At 34.4% G+C, this 18,531-nt stretch overlaps 2 protein-coding genes and 1 pseudogene across 3 annotated transcripts; 2 read left to right on the top strand and 1 right to left on the bottom strand.

The window, feature by feature from the left end:
- Nucleotides 1-544: 544 nt before the first annotated feature.
- LOC143620395 (CLP protease regulatory subunit CLPX1, mitochondrial-like) lies at nt 545-3,810 on the bottom strand. Its single transcript, XM_077092102.1, has 14 exons — nt 3,200-3,810; nt 3,054-3,112; nt 2,543-2,640; nt 2,377-2,456; nt 2,254-2,304; nt 2,098-2,172; nt 1,938-2,015; nt 1,803-1,859; nt 1,664-1,734; nt 1,491-1,590; nt 1,314-1,418; nt 1,151-1,213; nt 946-1,068; nt 545-856 (listed from the first exon to the last, which is right to left on the bottom strand). Exons 1-14 carry the CDS (start codon nt 3,656-3,658, stop codon nt 644-646), a joined length of 1,632 nt encoding a protein of 543 aa, XP_076948217.1. The 5' UTR covers nt 3,659-3,810; the 3' UTR covers nt 545-643.
- A 2,190-nt stretch (nt 3,811-6,000) lies between these two features.
- LOC143620214 (protein ABIL2-like) lies at nt 6,001-7,911 on the top strand (annotated as a pseudogene). Its single transcript, XR_013151306.1, has 10 exons — nt 6,001-6,075; nt 6,284-6,363; nt 6,440-6,522; nt 6,601-6,751; nt 6,814-6,913; nt 7,019-7,111; nt 7,184-7,226; nt 7,304-7,383; nt 7,539-7,726; nt 7,759-7,911. The product of XR_013151306.1 is annotated as a protein ABIL2-like (transcript).
- Nucleotides 7,912-13,829: 5,918 nt separating this feature from the next.
- Nucleotides 13,830-16,302, top strand: LOC143620393 (RNA-binding protein 2-like). The gene is made up of 7 exons (XM_077092101.1): nt 13,830-13,927; nt 14,156-14,271; nt 14,349-14,535; nt 14,619-14,680; nt 14,780-14,861; nt 15,878-15,996; nt 16,091-16,302. Exons 1-6 carry the CDS (start codon nt 13,834-13,836, stop codon nt 15,982-15,984), a joined length of 648 nt encoding a protein of 215 aa, XP_076948216.1. The 5' UTR covers nt 13,830-13,833; the 3' UTR covers nt 15,985-15,996; nt 16,091-16,302.
- The last annotated feature ends 2,229 nt before the right edge of the window (nt 16,303-18,531 follow it).

Here is an 18,531-nt window from a genome sequence, read left to right as displayed (position 1 = left end):
AAAAGAAAAATATAACAAAGGATAAAAAAGTATTATTTAGTCGAATATGTACAACAATGAGGAATTAGATACAAAAGATTTTTGTAAGATAAACAAATTTTATGGATAAAAATGTTTTTTATAATTATATTATATGAATATGTAAATATAGATTCCAGTATGAAAGGTCTAATATGTTTATAACTATTTTCGGTAAAAGAAAAATAAACATCAAAACATGTTGTTATGATATGCTATGATCCTCACCAATGTGTGTTATTAAATCATTTCATCCATAAATATTAAAAGTTCCATATGATTAAAGTAATCTTTGGTTGAGTTTGAAAGCAAAAATGGAATGATTAACAAATTTAAGGGTGGGCAACATCAATCCTTGGTGTACACTCTTTACAACTATTACATAATGTTATCTTCAACAGCTTAACATTTAGGATCCTTACTCCATCCTACTTTCACCCATAATTTCATATTTATTGTTTCTTTTAATAAAATAACCATCCATGCTTCCATGTACTTAATATAATATACTATGTTTTCACATTACTTTTACTTATTAAATGATTGTTCCTCATTAGAGCTTATAGATTAGTACACATTATCTATAGTCTATACATACATAAAATAAATACCATCTCCCTGTGATTTACAAAGCAGCAATAGAAGGCAACTCCGCCTCTGTTTCCGTCTCCTCAGCCTCAGCTCCGCCATCTGCCGCCACATCTTTTACATTATGATGTTGTGACAGATAAGACTCAAATGCACCCTCACCATGGAGGATTTTAGCCCCACAACCGACAGCCTCCTCGTCAACCACCACAGCTTCTATAATATCTTTACCGCTTCTCACATCAGGAATCTGCAACATATTCAAAAATCATTTACCACGCCACACTATTATTAACTAATTAACGCATATAATTGAACAAATAGACAAAAGTTACAAACCTCATACATGGAGTCCATCAATATGTTCTCTAGTAACGCCCTCAATCCTCGAGCACCCGTGTTCTTAGTTATTGCTTTTCTTGCAATTAATCTCAAAGCGTTTTCTGTATAATGTAGTTTAACCTGTAAAAAGACGTTTCATTTCATTACATTACATTAGTAAATGCGTTGAAATGGAAATGACGAGGAAAAGAGAAAGACTTACTCCATTCATCTTAAATAACTTCTTGTATTGTTTGCCTAACGCGTTCTTCGGCTCTGTAAATACCTACAACATAACACATTATTGCTCCTCGGGCTATTATTGTTATAGCAATCATAATTTAACATTAAAAATGGACAAAATAGTCTTAAGAATGAAAATATACCTGGACAAGTTGATTCTCTGTAAGAGCTAATAAATTTACAAGAATTGGAAACCGTCCAACGAATTCAGGTATCAGACCATACGCAATAAGATCACTACTTTCAACCTGAAAAACAAATATTAACACCGTTAATATAGGATGCTAAATTTAACATCAAACTGGTTTGTGATAACTTACGGTCTCCAATAAGGTTGAAGTTACAGCAGCAGTTGTAACACCTCCGGTTCTCATGTTTGCACGAACAGGTGCACCAAATCCGATAGAAGAATCCTGCCGTCTGAAACAACCAAAACTACCCTTTATCTCTAATTCATAAAACAAAAAAAAAAGTGTTACTAACTAACAAATACCTTTCTGAAATGGTTTTTTCCAAATCTATAAAAGCCCCTCCACAAATAAACAGGATATCTTTGGTATCAATCTATAACAAATACACTTATCATTAGATACAAAAACCAGAAATTGCACAACAGAGTCGGCTCAATTTACCTGAATGTTGTCTCCTCTAGGACGTTTCCGCGCACCTTTCTCAGGGACATTGACTACCTGAATCCGAGGTCAATTATTTTAAATAATTTATTCTCTATAAACGAAGAATAATAGACTAATAATATAACGACGCACCGTGCCTTCTAGCATTTTTAATAATGCCTGCTGCACACCCTCACCGGATACATCTCTGCTAATGTTTACACTCTCAGCCTGTGAAAATAATGAAATTAAGATATTAATAGCTGTAACATATAATGAAGTTCAATATTATAATAAATAATTACAAAAGGACCTTCTTTGTAATCTTGTCAACTTCATCAATATACACAATGCCCTGCTGGGCAGCTGCTACGTTATAGTCAGCAACCTAAAATATGTAGTTTAATAACAACTGATCAGATGTCTAAATTGTGCATTGTATGTAATACCATGTATACAAGGCACATACGGTAAGAAGCTTGTATAGAATGGAATCCACGTCTTCCCCAACGTATCCCGCCTGCAAATTACTTAAGGTTTATTGGCATGAAATACCAAACAAGCAAAATGCCAAATATGAATAAAAACGTGCCTGAGTAAGTGTAGTGGCGTCTGCAATAACAAAAGGAACATTCACTAAGCGTGCAAGTGTTTTCGCAAGTAGCGTCTTCCCTGTTTTCAAATTAATAACAAGTACATAGGTTAAAATACGAATCCAAAGAATGCTTGAATAATCACATTGGAAGATGAAAGAATACCTGAACCCGTTGGTCCCATTAGAAGAATGTTACTTTTCTCAAGTTCTACACCATCATCATCATCATCCATGGCGTTTGTCTCGCCATTCCTCAAAGGCCTAACTTTGCAAGTTTAATAGCATATATCAGGCGCATTTAACTTGCATAAAGTGATTATCTAATAACTGCAACTTCGGTATGTTTATCAGTTTGATACAGTCTGCATCAAACCTACCAAAGCTTAAGACTCAAATTGCTTGCATAAACTTATTCTATCCATTATTTACATTAACATTAGAATTTATAAAACAATCAAAAGTTAACTTGAAACACCACATTTTCTCACAACAGATATCCGATTCTATTTACAAAATGCACATGAAAACACCCCTTAATCACACAACCTCGCGCTAAACCTAACAAAAAATATCTTCTACATCTAAAGGCATAACAACTAATCGCAAACTTAACACACAAGTATGCAGCTCAAAGAATCAAACGACCAACTAAAACAAGAACAAACGACGCTTACTTCTGTGAACCGTCACCGGAAATCCTCTTGTAGTGATTGTAAACTGCCACTGCAAGCACCTGTATCATTGCATACAAACTTATTACAGCAAATGACATAACATAATAACCAATATCTTAAAAACATACTTCTTAAAAAGCATTAACCTTTTTGGCTCTTTGTTGACCAATGACAAACTTATCAAGCCCTTTACAAATCTCTTTAGGAGTTGGGAAACTATTACCCAAACCCGCCCCGCCCCAACTCCCTTCTCCGGAACCCGACCCGGATACCAGAACCTCCCGAGGAGCAGCCCCGCCGCCCGGAGGTTGCCAAACCTCAGGTGGGTCCCCATACTCATCACCCCCACCAGCAGCAAGATTAACAAGAGTCCTGTTATTGTTAATAATAATAAGTTCACCGGAGAGTGAAAAGGGTTTGAAAGATTGGTGGTGACTGTGATTGTGGGGATGTAATTTGTTGGGAATTGAAGAAGTGAAATGGGAATTGGGTATTCGGTGGTGGGTTGAATTGTTAATATGAAAGCATCTGAATTTGGAGAGTGATGATGATAAAGAGGCGGTGGCTTTGGATGCGTTTGATCTCAGAGCAGCAGCAGCGGCCATGGCGGTCGATGAAGGTTAAAGATTGGTGTTTGACGGGAAATTGTTGGGGTTTGGAAGCTGGGCGAAATGGGTTTGATTGTAAAGATGGGATTTTTGGAAGAAATGTTTTGTGTGATTGAAGAAAACAAAAATATAAGGATTTTGAGTGTTGAAGAATCTGTCTTTGGTTTTTTAGGGGTCGAATAAATGAGTTGATGACGAAGATGGCTGTCAGGTTGGGGTCACAAGGTTGGAGCAGGTCGAATAAAAGAACTGTTATTTTGGCTCGGGTCCGGACGGGTTTTGGTTGAAAGGTGTTGGGTTAGAACGGATTCGTGTTAGAACATGTCGGGTTAGAACGGGTTTCACGTCAAAAATGGATTTTTTATTTAATTTGTTGTGAATTTTAGCTTTGTTTCTGGCTTCGGCACTAGTTTCACGCGTACATGAGTCAGTTACGTGTGCAACGTATATTACACATTTTTAAATGTTGGTTACGCGTACCATGGTCATAAAATGCGTGTTTAGTGCCACGTAACACGTATAACCTGGCCACGTATGAGCTCAAACCAGCGCTCCAAATAAGTAGCCTGCAGTTACGTGCATGTTGTTGGTTACGTTACGAGGTTCATGCATCGGTTACATTAGTCTTTATAAAGACCAGGATGATATTTCGTGTTGAATTACAAATTCATCCATTTAGGTTTTATGACTTGGTTTTCATTTTACATGCTTGGTTGTTATTTGTTAACATGTTTGCAAAAAGAACAAAAAACAAATGAATTTTGTGAAAATGGTGATTTTAAAAGCTTACAACACAAAATACTAAACGAGTTTAAACTTACAAAGAAACTAAATTAATGATTCTAGTAAAATGATGTAAAAGAGTTCACAAACACTAATAAGACCTGGCAACTTTTATTATTTATCCTAATTCGAAACTAATGCTAAAATAATGCATTTCATCAAATTCTTAAAATCAGCTGTATTTATATATTGTTTTGTTTTATGAAAGTTTGTTTTTGTTGGTCAGGAAAAAATTGTATTTATATATGCGCACTTAATATAGATTATAAAAATCAAACACGATTCAATTTAATAATTAAACGCGTTCTAGTTTTCTCATTAATATAAGATATTGAAATGATATAAAAGCGACTCACCTATTAAAATGTTGATTTTAATAAAGCATCAAACGAATATGTAAATGATTTTACAAACTGTAAAAGTGTAAATAATAATTTTCATGCACATGAAATTTATTACATAAAATGTTAAGTACCCTCAAGATAAGTCTAAGCCTGCCAATTAAAAAACACACACATGAAATGAGGGAGGTCCAAGTAAGAAGACATTATACCAATTACTCGAATTACTTTATATTGTCTAAGGTAACACCTGACGATTTCTAAAACCGTCTTGGACCAAATATTATAAGGTTAAATTTGGATAACTTTTAAATGAGTGTGTTTGCCCTTTACAAAGCATAAGTTGGCATAAATAGGATCAAATATGCTAAATTGACAATCATTATCTAAATAAATCGTATAAATTTAGAGTTGTATAGAAAATGAAATCAATACACCTTATCCACATGAATAGTCTTATAACATGTAAAAGAGTGAGTTTTGTCATTCACAAGTTAAAGATATGATTATCCATAATCAGCCATAAAACAAACATTTGTATTTTATTATTTAACACGCATAAACAGAATATCACATATGAATTAATTAGTTTATAATACAAATTTAGGCAAGAATAGTGGCTTTATACTTTGGTGGGGTATGCTTCTTGATAGTTCTGCAAGGCCCCCTTACCTTTGTATTTATTGCAACAGCTACCCCTTAAAATTATTGATGTATACTCTCCTCCTAACAGACTTTAATATCATTCATTGAAAAGCTTAATTCGAATTAAGTTTAAACAAAATCAAGTCAAGTTTAAGCTTAAGCTTAAATCAAAGGCTGTTTAGAAGATGAACCCGAGGTTCATACATCGAACTTGATATATATAGCTTGTGAGGCTAAACGAGCCCAGCTAGTATTATACAAAAGTTACTAAAATGAAAAACACTATATATATCTTTAATATATTTTTATTATAAAGGTATTATAAAAATGGCAACGTGAATCCGACTTCTCTATTACATCGTACATTATGGCCTAAATAATGGTATCCCATTAACGTTTTCAAGCTATTAATTAATAAATTGCGTGGACTTTTTGTGCCACCCCGGCCCGGCCCTCTTTATCACTCCAATCTTCACTTCCATATTCACCGCCTAAATTATTGTTGTCTTCTTGTTTAGTCAAATTTGTATTTTTATATTCTCTGCTTAATGTACTAATCTATATATATTTTTCATTGTCAAAAGTAAACAAACATCTGTTTCTAATTCTAATTCTCTTGCTGCTGGCATTGGTCCCAATAATCAAGTAAGAGGGGTTTTATTCGTGTCGGTTTATGTTACTAGTTATGTTCATAGTGATCATGTTTTAGTAACTTATATGTATTGGTTTGAGAATTTTGTTGAATCTTAATGTTAGAAGCCTAGACACCATCAGAAGCAACGCATCATATGTTTTGTTTTCCTAGGTTCTTTCTTACTTAGTACTTACAATCTATATTTTTGTTTGTTTCAAGAAATGGAGACATTGCCGAAACCGGCAAACTATGATGAAATGGCTATGCAACAAAGCTTGCAGTTTTCCGACAGTCTCAAGGTATTCATCATTTCATGTTCTTGGGGCTCATGGGTTGATAAAACTCTCATTTTTTGTATGCTTGATTTTGTTTCAGGATTTGAAGAATCTGAGAAAACAACTGTATGCGGCTGCCGAATATTTTGAGTTATCTTACACTAACGACGACCAAAAGCGACTGTGAGTCATACGCTCATACTTGGTTGTAATTATCTGAATGACTGAATCAAATAATTAGTAACTCCACCCTGTCTGCAGAGTGGTTGATACAATAAAAGATTATGCCATCAAAGCTCTTGTCAATACAGTCGACCATTTAGGCGCTGTGTCATGTAAACTCAATGATATGTTAGGCCAAGAAGTGGATGAATTTTCTCAAACCGAGCTTCGAGTTTCATGCATTCAACAGGTATATATAAAATATTAAGTTGCCATCTTTTCGTGTATGATTTTTTGACATTGTTATTCCAGAGACTAGGAACATCCCAGGGGTGTTTTGATCACGAAGGTCTTGCCGAGCAATCAGCAATAATAAATACCCCCAAGCACCATAAAAGATACATCTTGCCTGGTAACCTTTTATTTTATTTTTTGTTTTGGCTTTCTTCTAATTCTTTTAAGTTATGAAAAGAGATAGTTGTAAATTTTGTAATCTAATAATGAAGTCAAACTTCAGTTGGAGAGACCATGCAAGGTGGCATTAGAACCAAATCAAAGTACCAAGGGTATAGTTTGGAAGATAAAGACGACTGGCATGAATTTAAGAACGGTAAAACGATTCAATCGTTTAAAATGCTTATATATGATCAAATGTGTTTATAGGTCTGTTTTGTGTACGCAGCCGTTCGAGCTACAATTAGAGAAACCCCGCCATCTTCGTTTAGGTAAATGTTTGATTTTTTTTGTTTTTATGCACTCGAATTGTTAATCTTGAAGATTAAACTGATATAAAAAAATGTAGAAAAGGGCGGTCACCGTCTCCTTCTACACAGCAACCTGAGTCATTTGCCTTCGCTGGCGCAGGGACCCCAAAAGATTTAGGTATGAATGCATTCGATATATCTTTTGCAGATTATTTTGTTTGGATGTGTTTTTTTGAAACCGGAATATGTTTCAGTTTAACCAAACACTAGCATCTTATTAATAATGAGCTTCAAATGTAAATCCTTATTGATGTAATATGTATGATGAAGCAGATAAGAGATCAGTATCACCACTCCGATTTCCCCTGTTGCGTACGGGGTCTTTGTCTAGTAGGCCAACCACGCCCAGGTCGAGACCCAAAACTCCCAATCCCCGTAGGCAAAGGGTAATGCACACACTTTGACTTTCGAGGTCAAATTTTCTAAATTCAAAAAATATGAAGTTTCTTTTTGACACAATGGTTTGTTTGTGTTGTAGGTTCTGCAGTATCAGAAATCAGTTTCAATGCGCGTTTACAGTCATAGAGACACGCATAGAGAAACTGATCAACCACCAAACGAAAGTAAACGTCTACTCAAGGCGTTGCTCAGTAGACGCAAGTCTAAGAAAGATGACATGTTATTCACTTATTTGGATGAATACTAAATTGAAAATTTTATGATAAACAAATCTCTTCCGTTGTATCATTCTCATATTTGTATTTAATCTTTTCCAATAGTTTCTTGCTTATATTAATAAAATCCCTGCATAAGGGTGATTATTATCAAAGTTACACACAAATAATATTTATATAAACATGAGGGGTCAAAGTTATAAGTAATCCTTAAAATTATAAAATTTGAGTAAAGTCGATGTACTATACTTGTAATTAATTTTTAGTCGTAAAACTAACTTGTACATTCATGCTTATATCCATGCATTAATGATTTTTACAATTTAAGCCGTTTATCTGTTTTAAAATTTTTTTATATTAACACGCCTATAAAAATAAGCTCGTTAAATTGATATGTTCAGATTTAGTTTTAATCAAGTTTTTATAAAAGATATAACAAGAAAACCAAAAAGAATAAAGTTAGAGTAAAACTTGGGTTAACATGAGAGATGAAAGTTGTAATTATTTCTTAAATCAACAAAATTGGACTATAGTTGAGGTACCAAACTTGTAATTATATTTGTTGAAATCAAATGGACGTGTGTAGATTGTGTTTAAAAGACAACTTTGTCCTTTGTTATACTTGTACCATATGCTTGGAAATTGTAAATCTCTTAATACAAAGGTCTTAATTTGCTCGTGTTTAGCGTATTATACGTAAAATAAAACTAGCATAAGTGCCCGCGCGTTGCTGCGGGTTCACACAAATTATCTCTTCGTATTGGTTTGCATGTGGCGTGTAATGGATTATCAACGCGAGTGCATTGCTGCATGCACATATAGTTTGTTGGATGTTGTCTTTTGTGCGGGAGTGCGCACTAAAATATTGGCATATGCATATATATTAGATACATGTGTTTTGTGAAATATTTGTTAATAAAGTAAATGTGTGTTAATTGTTGGGTAGCAATAGTTGAAATTTAATTAGGAAAATAAATAAAAGTTCAAACTAAAGCCACAAAGTTATCGACCAACTAGTTGTAAAAAGAGTATACTGATGGACATACGTGATTTGGTTGTGCAGATGCATTGTGACGTATATATTTTATGTTTCATAATTAAAAAAATCAAATGTATCCATATTTGTTACTCTTTAAAGTTTAGAAGCAACTCAATTTTGAAAATAATGGTTGTAACTTTATGATTTTACGTTAAGTTGTAAGTTTATAACTCATAATCAAGTTATAACGTAGTTATTTTACATTTTGCGTTTTTTATTTATATTTTGAGTTATTATTTTTGTATTAATTAATTTGAATTTTTTTAAGGGGTTTTTGAAACTCTTTGTATTTTAACATTTACTTGGGTCAAGATGGATTAACTTTACCTTTCTTGACTCATACACATCTTAACTCTTTATTTTAAAAATCTATCCTGACCCATACGCATTCTAACCCATAACCCATATCCAACCCAATCTACTCATATTGCCACCTCTGAACCGGAAGCAACTAAAAAAAAACTGTTTTCATGAATATCCAACTGCTAATGGTAAATGTGTGAGCGTGGATATAACATTGCTACATGAACAAAATGTCATGTTGAGTAAAGACCGAGAACATTTTTTATTTAACAAGGATATTGCAACCTAGTAAAAGCTTAAATTATCATGAAATCGTTTAAACAATCAACACCATTTAAATGTGATTAAGTATATTTAGACATCACATAATAACATGTTAGAAGTGAATCATAACGGTCCAAATATGTCCATGTGTGGTGTGCCCATAAGGATTTGTATATATTGTTATTGTTGTTAATCACACAAATTTTTTGAGTGACAGATGAATGATAGGCCGCTTAGATAATTCAAAATTTTCTTGTAATCAAGGCTCTTTGATAGGCTTGGCATGAAAGTGAATAGATCAACCACTTATTTGCATCTGAAGTATCACAAGACAACGTTTGTATGCATAACAAGGTTTGGATTGGTGAGACCAAATCAACGTAATAACACATGAGAGTGAATTAATAAACCACTTATTTGCATTTAAAGCATCACAACACAACCTTTGGATTCATAATAAGATTTGGATTGATGAGCGTAAATCAACACAGCATTGAGAATAAGGTTTTGGTTCATAAGGTAAATATTCAAAATAACAATAACAAACATAAGATAAAAGTGCAACAATCCATGTAGTTACTAATATAACAAGACATGTCATTTATTAAATTAGTAATAACGTCAAGGAACGATATTATTTTAAAACCAACACTACGCATGAGTTGTGTTACAGGGTTTGGCACTTCTGCTAGGGATATAAGCACTTATTATACACGCTATTATAGTTGTGATGCCGAAGTGGATACTAAATATTAATTAATTCTATAAGTATTGCAAAAGAGGATCAATTGGTGTTGTAAGCTTTGCAGGCCTGGATGACGGTTTGCGTATTGGCTGCCTACCATACATCATCTCAATCGTTTTCATTACTTGGGCATGTTGGTATGATGGTTACAGGTGGGTGTGGTGCGCCAATACATGCAATGTTATTGCCTTCTTTGTTTGTTGTGTTGCTGGTGGGTCTAGGTGTTGAGAACCAACAATGTTATTTTTGTTAATAAAAACAAATTGTATAATTTGTAGTTAAATCATGAGTAGTGAAATATGTTGTGAGTGTAACAGGGTTTGGTCCTTTTGGACATTTTGCTTGTTGAATCCTTCGTCGGAGCAGATGTCGTGTTTGTGTTGCTTGAGGTGTATGAGTTTTCTTTACACACAATGCTTTGTGTGTGTGGGTTTTGTTTTTTCATTGATACCTTGTTAAATGCGCGAATCAAAATGGTGTGTAGACATACTTAAGATGAGCGTGTCTAATGGAGCTTTGTACTTACCGTTTTATGAGGGATTGGTTTCTTCATATGTTCCCTGGTCCCGGACCAACGACATTCCTTTCCTAAAACGTCGTGATGTGATGTAGTTTTGGTAACGTGATATATAGAAGTTGTAATCGAATAGCATCTAGCATTTGTGTGAAGATTGGTGTTATGGTTAGGGCCAAATTTATATTGCTTGGTAAGGCGGAGCCCGCACTTCATGGCGGGTCATATGAGGGTGTTAGCAATGACGTATATGTTACCTGTTATATCCATAGAACCAGTTGGAACAGTAGGCTTGGCAAAGGGGTCGGGTCAGGTCAGGTCAGGCAGATTCGGATTATGGGTTAGCTAACATTTAACCTTTTGTCTACCACTCCATATGATTGGTGCCATATAATCTTCAAATTTTCTTCTTAAATCATAAGGAACACTCGTGAATGCATAAAACAATTTCAAGCATCAAAGTAAACAAGTTTGCACTTGGACATTTTCATGCTGTTTAATAAATTATTTTTATAAAGAGGAACCTTTCGTTTTAACAAAAACAAAGTAAATAATCATAACTCTCTAACCATGAAGAATACCCAACTAAAAAAAATTTACAAGTATAAAATGAATTCAATTTACTGCAATACCCAATAAACTCTCGCCGTTACAAATTGATTTGGTTTCTCGCTCACAACTCCACAAAAATCTTAAGGCGAACGAAGAAATTAAAAATCCTCAAGCAGTTGATTGACTTGCAGAAACAGTCACAGTTGTTGGAGACCGATGCCGAAAACTCTTTGAAATTGCCGTGTCTACAACAGCAAAAAACCTGAGGAGCACGAAAACAACAGATGACCACAAAAGCACAAACCATTTAGTGTCATGATATTAGAAAACTATGTTTCAATTCAAGTCTAACAATTAGTTAAATATACAGTTGACCATGGTATTTATTTTATGTAACAAAATTGACCTCAAAAGCCAAAGCCAATTAAAAATGCAACCTTCTTTCCTTTGGTTTTCCTTTTTATTGCCAAAGTGGTCATAAGAATACCAGTTAACGATCTATAGCATAAGGGCATTTAGGGTATTTGACATATAGCCAAATTACATAAGTGAACTACATTTCAAGTCAAACAATACAGGTTAACATTGTATTTAGTTTTGAGAATGTAATAAGATTGGCCTCAAAAGAAAAAGTCAAACAATATGCATTCCCCCTTAAATACATAGGAAATAAATAAATGATTACCATTATTAACACAATAGTAATTGTGTTAAAAAAAATTAAAAAAACATGAGTTCAACAAATTTTTCACCCAACCAATTGCAGATCAATATATCAAGAGAAGAACAATGTTGTCCCACCATTTTTTATACATCTAAACAATATTAACAATTAACATGTTTTCCATATCCAGGATACCAACTCAGAAACCAGTCTAGAAAACCAAGGGTGTGCAATTTTAATGACGTGTAATTTATGAGTTTCGGTATAATCTAAACAACTTTGGTTGGGTTAAGTAGTTAACATGTCAAGTTGATTACATGTATAAAAAATGACACTCAAATAATTAACTCCTAGAGTTAATAATTTCAAGTCACTACGATTCACTTCACATATACTTCAAAAAAGAGTATTGTTAGAAACAAACCTGAACTTTACTTAGATCAAAACTTCACAAACACAGCAACAATGGTCTTCATAAATGACTTCTTGGTTGGCAGATTAAAATCATGTTTAGCACAAAATCAATAATCTTAAATACCCAATTTGAAGATGATTAAATGTTTAAATTGAGCTATCATGCGTTTTCTTTTCATATCAAATGAACGACTAAATAATTTCTGGGCTTTGCATCATATACAAAAAAGAAAAGACCAAAACCAGCTAGCAAATATGTTAACAGGACCCGTTAAGTACGAAGCATAAAAATGCTTTTTCAAATCTCCCAACATGCTTGTGTTCTTAGATTATACCCACTTTATATAAAATCAGTTTGGTTTCCGATTTGCTCTACACTCTAATTAAAATGAAATAGTTTGAATAATGTACTGGAGCCGGTTACCGAGTTCTTTTCCTTCTGCTATAATTGCTGCAATGTATCATGTAAAATGGATTTTCAAGAGTGATATAACGCAGTGCATTCCTAACATATCAAAAGGAATCCAAATTCACCATGAATTTTTTTTGTCTAAAGTATGCATGCAAGCCACTCAAAATCAAACTTTAGATCATACAAAATCAATAGTTTGAATAATGATTCACAATTGAAGTACAAAATTTCAAATTAAATAGCATAACTTGAACAACAAATTCTCAATTGCAGGGACCGTACCTGGAATAAATCGGATGGGTTGGTGACTGCTTGATTGTGAATGATTGAAAGAGAGAGAAAACTAGCCAAAGATCACCCACATGATCAAGAATTGTTCAATCCTTAATCGGTTTATAAACAGTTGAGAACGAAATAGATGATTATCAAACCATTGGAAACCGATTTAATGATAAATGAATCAATTGAAGGAGGTTTAGTTGAAGAATATGGAACCGATTATTAATATCGCCACGAGTATTTATTGATTCAAGGTGGGAATTTAAACATCGGACCTGTTTTAAAAGGATTGAAACCTTCTACATGCCAAAGGATTAAAATGTCATTACAAACTGATTTGAAGCTTTATCGACTTGCACCCAAAGCTCTAACAAGTTATTACGAAATTACTTTTTCCGTCCTCGTTCTTTAATTGTGAAATTACCCTTTCGTCCATCAGTTTCTTAATAATATAAATAAATATAGATAAATTGAAGTTAAAGTAAAAACCAAGAAAAGAACCCCAAAGCCTGTTTGTATTGGGTCTCTCTCAGCCCAAACCAAAAGTTTGTTTCGAGATCTTTGTTTATCTTACATCATATATATATATATATATATATATATATATATATATATATATATATTGTTTATTTTGTATTATAATATTATATATTTGATTCCGAACCCATCTCATCTATCTCCGTTGAGAAACAAGGTCAAAACCTAACCTACGAAAGAGCTAGCCGCCTTTCTTTGTTTCTTTGCATCTGAATTCAGTTTGATCATAAGATGACCGATTCGTACTGGAAATACGCTGAAGCTAGGCATCAGCATCAGCCGCCACTTCATTCACTCGCCGGCAAGCGCCCACGCCCTGATTACGGTACTACTAACATCTAATTCATCTTAGGGTTTTATTATTATCTTTTTTAAATATATATTTGTTTTAAGGCGGATTAGACCAAAGGACAGAACATTATGGAGACGTAGGATTAGGGTTAAGGAACTTTAGGGTATGCTTGTTGTTGCATATGCATTATACCTCTATAACCTTTCCAAGATAGTTGCTTTTGTGTTTCTATCTTGTGTCCTAATTTGATTAACACGACAGATGTTTCCGGCGGCCGTGACTTTCCAAGCTACCTTGCTAACGCGGATGCGCGAGGAACTTACCTGGGGGGGCTTAAAGATTCTGATACCATTGCTGCATCTTACCTACACGGATCGGTATGTCTCACCATGATAGAATATAGATAACCACACGTGTAAATTTTTAATTCTTATATGATAATATGTTCTTTCAGCACTTCCCACCGTATAGCGGGGACCTTGGAAACCGCAGCCTGATGGGTATGGGCCCACCCGAAACTAGAAAAGTTGGGGATGCAGGGCTTTTAGGCATGAGGCCTGAAATACCTTTGCCTTCTGATGCTAGCAGTACGCTCTTTGTTGAGGGCTTGCCTTCAGACTGTTCGCGCAGAGAGGTGTCTCGTATCCTTTGTTTTTCTGTGATTGCGTGTGCTGCAGTTTATGTGTTTTTGTATTGGTTTGGTTCCTTTACTTAAGTTTGGCAGATATATTTCGTCCTTTTGTCGGCTATAAAGAAGTTCGACTTGTGCCCAAGGGATCCAGACATGTAAGACTATGTTTCTTTGTAGAGTCAAGTGATTAATGCAAGGGCTTTGTAGGCATTTACTAAGAGTCAACTAATTCTGTGATGTTTGGGGTTTTACAGTCGAGCGGGGATCCGTTTATGCTCTGTTTTGTTGATTTTGAGAGTCCCGCCGAGGCAGCTACTGCAAAAGATGCACTAAAAGGTACATTTGTTTTTTTAACTTTATTTGTATCTGCAATTTTATGTTTTTTTCATCGTATAAGTTGGCTGGTTTTTATTTTTTGGAAGTGCATACTGCTCCAAAGCAGTATGCTAGTTTTTAACTCAAATGGTAGTTGCGGCTATATTTAGAGGCAGATTAACTGTCTAGTATTCTAAAATAATGCAAAAGCGCTACATAAATAACGATATGTGTATTACCGTTTGGACGTCTTTACGAGTGTCTTAATGAGTTACCTCACCGAAGTTTCCTGTACGGGGCGTTCATACAAATCAGTATGTTGCCAAAGGGTATAGGTATACGTTTTCTTTATTCGTTTTAGGTACTGCCAATCCCAGAAAAGGGTCACCATCGAATGAAGGATTTACAATATCCCTTTGTAAGCTCTGTCGAATCTCTATGGTTTCATTGGAATGTTATTTTTTTTTGACAAAAGTACCCTTTACGTCTGAAATATCGGGCCTCCTGCTTCTATCAAAGGTTCAATCTGCTTATGCTACGTTTTTCTTCTTCAATTATTGTTCCTGCTGCAAATTCTAAAATCATTTGCATTCAGTAACCAAACAGAACACAGCAAAGGAATGGAGTTGAATTCCATTTCCTTTCCTGTCTACCACATATTAGTTATTTTAGGTCCCTGCTCTTTTGACAGATTCTATTCTCCAATCTACTTGTATTAAATTAGTATATTATAAATAGCATTATAATCAATTCAAACGCCTCATAAATCCATATAGACTACCTCGTATGAACAGACTCTTTGCTCGCTGAAAACAAATACGATAGAGCAATTATATTCTACTTGGCACTCTGATATCTTATTGATAGCGCCTCAAGTTGTGTTCGTGCTATAAATACAAAATCTTGTATTTTTACGAGGACGGCTAACAGTCGGAGAGCTTTGGTGTTGGCTTTGCAACAAAACCGCTTGCTAGACCTAACACTATTCCCTGTGATTAGAAAGTGTGGTGTAAAATAGTCAAAAATCCATTTTGCAGGTTATAAGTTCGACGAGCATGACCGAGATTCCGCCATCCTAAGGATGCAATTTGCTCGCACTCCTGGTAATAAGGCTGGTGGTGCAGGTCGACGTGGAAGACGTTGAATAACTTTACAGGTGATGCAGGCGCGTAAACCTCTGATTGCTATTAGTAATACACGTCTACTATTCTTAATATCGAACTAAATTGTGGGGCGACACTTCTATGTAGGATATGCGTTCAGAAAAATAATGTATCGTCGAGCGTGCATTGGAAGCTAGAGAGCAATGTTTAATTATATACTGTTTAAAATTAAAGTTTGTAGGTATTTTTGTGTTTTGAATTGCAAATGTCCTTCCTACTGTATTACTTATTTTTACTTTTGACTTTTGTTCAATTATTATGTCGATTATCGTCAGGGGAGTTGTCTATGCTTGCTGTTATAGACTATTTTCGCACCCATGTAACTGATTTGAGCTTGTTCAAAGGATCTATCGCTTAACCTTTGTGCTCAATTATCCAAATAGGCTCCAAGACTTGGATATGGAATTGGTTCCAATGCGCGGGCTAGTCTTATTGTTTTGTTAACTGGTTTCTATGTTACTTAAACCGTAAGATATGACGTGTTTCTTTATCAAGCACCCGATCCAGGTGCATAGGTTCTTTCCTTCATGAGTAATTCCCTTAAGTTTGTAACCCAAAGCCCATCGTCTTCACGTTTTGCGGGTCATGGACCGTACCCACGAGCTATACAAGTTTGGTTGTTTGTCCGCCTTTTGAGGTCTAGGGTGGTGAATAAGAAATATATCATCTCTTATTTTAACGATAACCGAGAGCTACTGTGCGAACGTCATAACGTTGGAGGCTCTGATCATTGTGGCATTTCGTAATCACAACCGCTAAGGCAGGCTGTTGTGGGGTGGCGCTCCAAGCCATCTCTTTCTTATCGTATACGCCAAAGTCTGCGGACTCATTTTACTTAGGTGCCAAGATGTAAAGAGCCCTCTGGGGAGTTAAGCGGTTAACGTGCGGAGGGGTAGGAAGTGTGGGGTCAAGGTTTTTTTTTTCCAACCAATCAAATTTATCCCACTCACATTTTTATAAAAAAAAGATTCACAAATATTATTTTTTTTAGTTAAAATATTACGCGTTTTTGAGTGAAAAGTTGGTGAGAATCCCCATGTCTACATGATAGTGATCTGGCACGACGTTCTTAACTTTTAATTAAATTAGTACACATAGTCTAACAAAATTGGCTAGCCAAATAGACTGGATTGGATAAACACCGTATTGTTTATATTTATGAAATGCCAATATAAAACCGAAAATTTATTAAAATAGTTTAGGGCGTTATAAACATCATCAGACAAGATAAAATTACAAATCGGCTTTTTTTCATCGTCTGGCCAAGTTTTTCCTTTGCTTAAGGATCCCAAAATATATCATTAATATGAAAAAAAAAGACTATGCTTAGTGTGTGACTTGTTGGTTTTCTTCTGAACGAACTCCATATCTACATAAAAAGACTATGCTTAGTGTGTGACTCTTTGAAATGTATTTGTTTTTTATTTATTTATATAAATATATTGTTGTGTATGTATTAATAAAAGAAGAGTTAAAATTTTTTGAGAAAAAAAACTTAAAACTTTGGAGGAAGCACAACACCAATAATAATCAAGATCCCACAATCTCAACTGCAGTTTAATGGAAGCTGATCATCTCTTCAATGAAAACTTTTTCATGCTCCATATTTATATTCTCTTAATGAGACAACATCTCAACCAATTCACTTACAAGTAGAAACTATCTTTCAATCCAAAGTGACCGGTAATTTCTCGTATTTCTTTCGTTTTTCAATTTATTTATTTAGTATTATTGTTATAAGTATTATATCCAAGTCTCCTCTGATTCAGATTGCTTAGCTGAAGACGACAGGAAGACAGATGCTAGCATGAGAGACATTGGACTCGTTTGCGTCATTGTTAATATAACGTGATCAAACTGCAGCTCCAAAGTGTGGATGTGAAATAACTTTGTGATTCTAGTCTTGAAGCTGAGTTTAAAGAGGGCTTGGTTTCACTGACAATGTAGATTCTCTAACTAGAAACATCGTTCATCATTGTGATTGATCAAGCAGAAATCATGCGACATGCGTGGCATTTGGCAACAGAAGAGACTCCTGATGTCATGAAAAGTCTCGTATATTTATTCATTTACATATGATTGGCGTGGATTCAAAACCTCAAGTCGCCGGAGGTAAAATGAAAACTAAATAAAATCTCTCGTTTAAGTTAAAGACTTACAACTCTTATATTCTCATTCTCTAATGTACATATATTATAAAGATTAAAGAACAATGATTAAAGCTAGTTTATACGTAGTTTGTTAATGTTACAATATTAGTTATTATTTATATGTTATATGTAAAGACTATACAAGGTTTAAATGTATAGAAGTAGAGTTATGTAAATGATTTAAATATTTAATGTAAATAAAGCCAGTCACATATTAGGTGCATTGTACATTCACATTTATTACATTTGTGCAACTGCCTTGTGCTTCCTTTATGTATAAACACACATATTAAACACAACAAATGAGTCTTGTCTACAATAAATGCAAATACTCTTAAATGTATGCATTCAACATGACATGATGCCTTGACTGTTTAT

This window comes from Bidens hawaiensis, unplaced genomic scaffold, assembly GCF_021521415.1.
Source record: "Bidens hawaiensis isolate Kalapana, Puna unplaced genomic scaffold, B.hawaiensis_p1.1 tig00002553_1, whole genome shotgun sequence".
Taxonomy (NCBI): domain Eukaryota; kingdom Viridiplantae; phylum Streptophyta; class Magnoliopsida; order Asterales; family Asteraceae; genus Bidens; species Bidens hawaiensis.
The sequence above is the reverse complement of the archived record's forward strand: the minus strand, read 5'-3'. Positions and strand labels throughout refer to the sequence as shown.

Bases quoted from the DNA above. Each gene is read 5' to 3' on its own strand.
- LOC143620395 (XM_077092102.1), bottom strand. From the start codon at position 3,658: ATGGCCGCTGCTGCTGCTCTGAGATCAAACGCATCCAAAGCCACCGCC. The intron at 2,641-3,053 runs GTAAGCGTCGTT...TTGCAAAGTTAG, and splicing joins TCCGGTGACGGTTCACAGAA to GCCTTTGAGGAATGGCGAGA. The intron at 1,419-1,490 runs GTAAGTTATCAC...TTTGTTTTTCAG, and splicing joins CTTCAACCTTATTGGAGACC to GTTGAAAGTAGTGATCTTAT.
- LOC143620393 (XM_077092101.1), top strand. From the start codon at position 13,834: ATGACCGATTCGTACTGGAAATACGCTGAAGCTAGGCATCAGCATCAG. The intron at 14,536-14,618 runs GTATCCTTTGTT...TAAGTTTGGCAG, and splicing joins TTCGCGCAGAGAGGTGTCTC to ATATATTTCGTCCTTTTGTC. The intron at 14,681-14,779 runs GTAAGACTATGT...GGGGTTTTACAG, and splicing joins TGCCCAAGGGATCCAGACAT to TCGAGCGGGGATCCGTTTAT.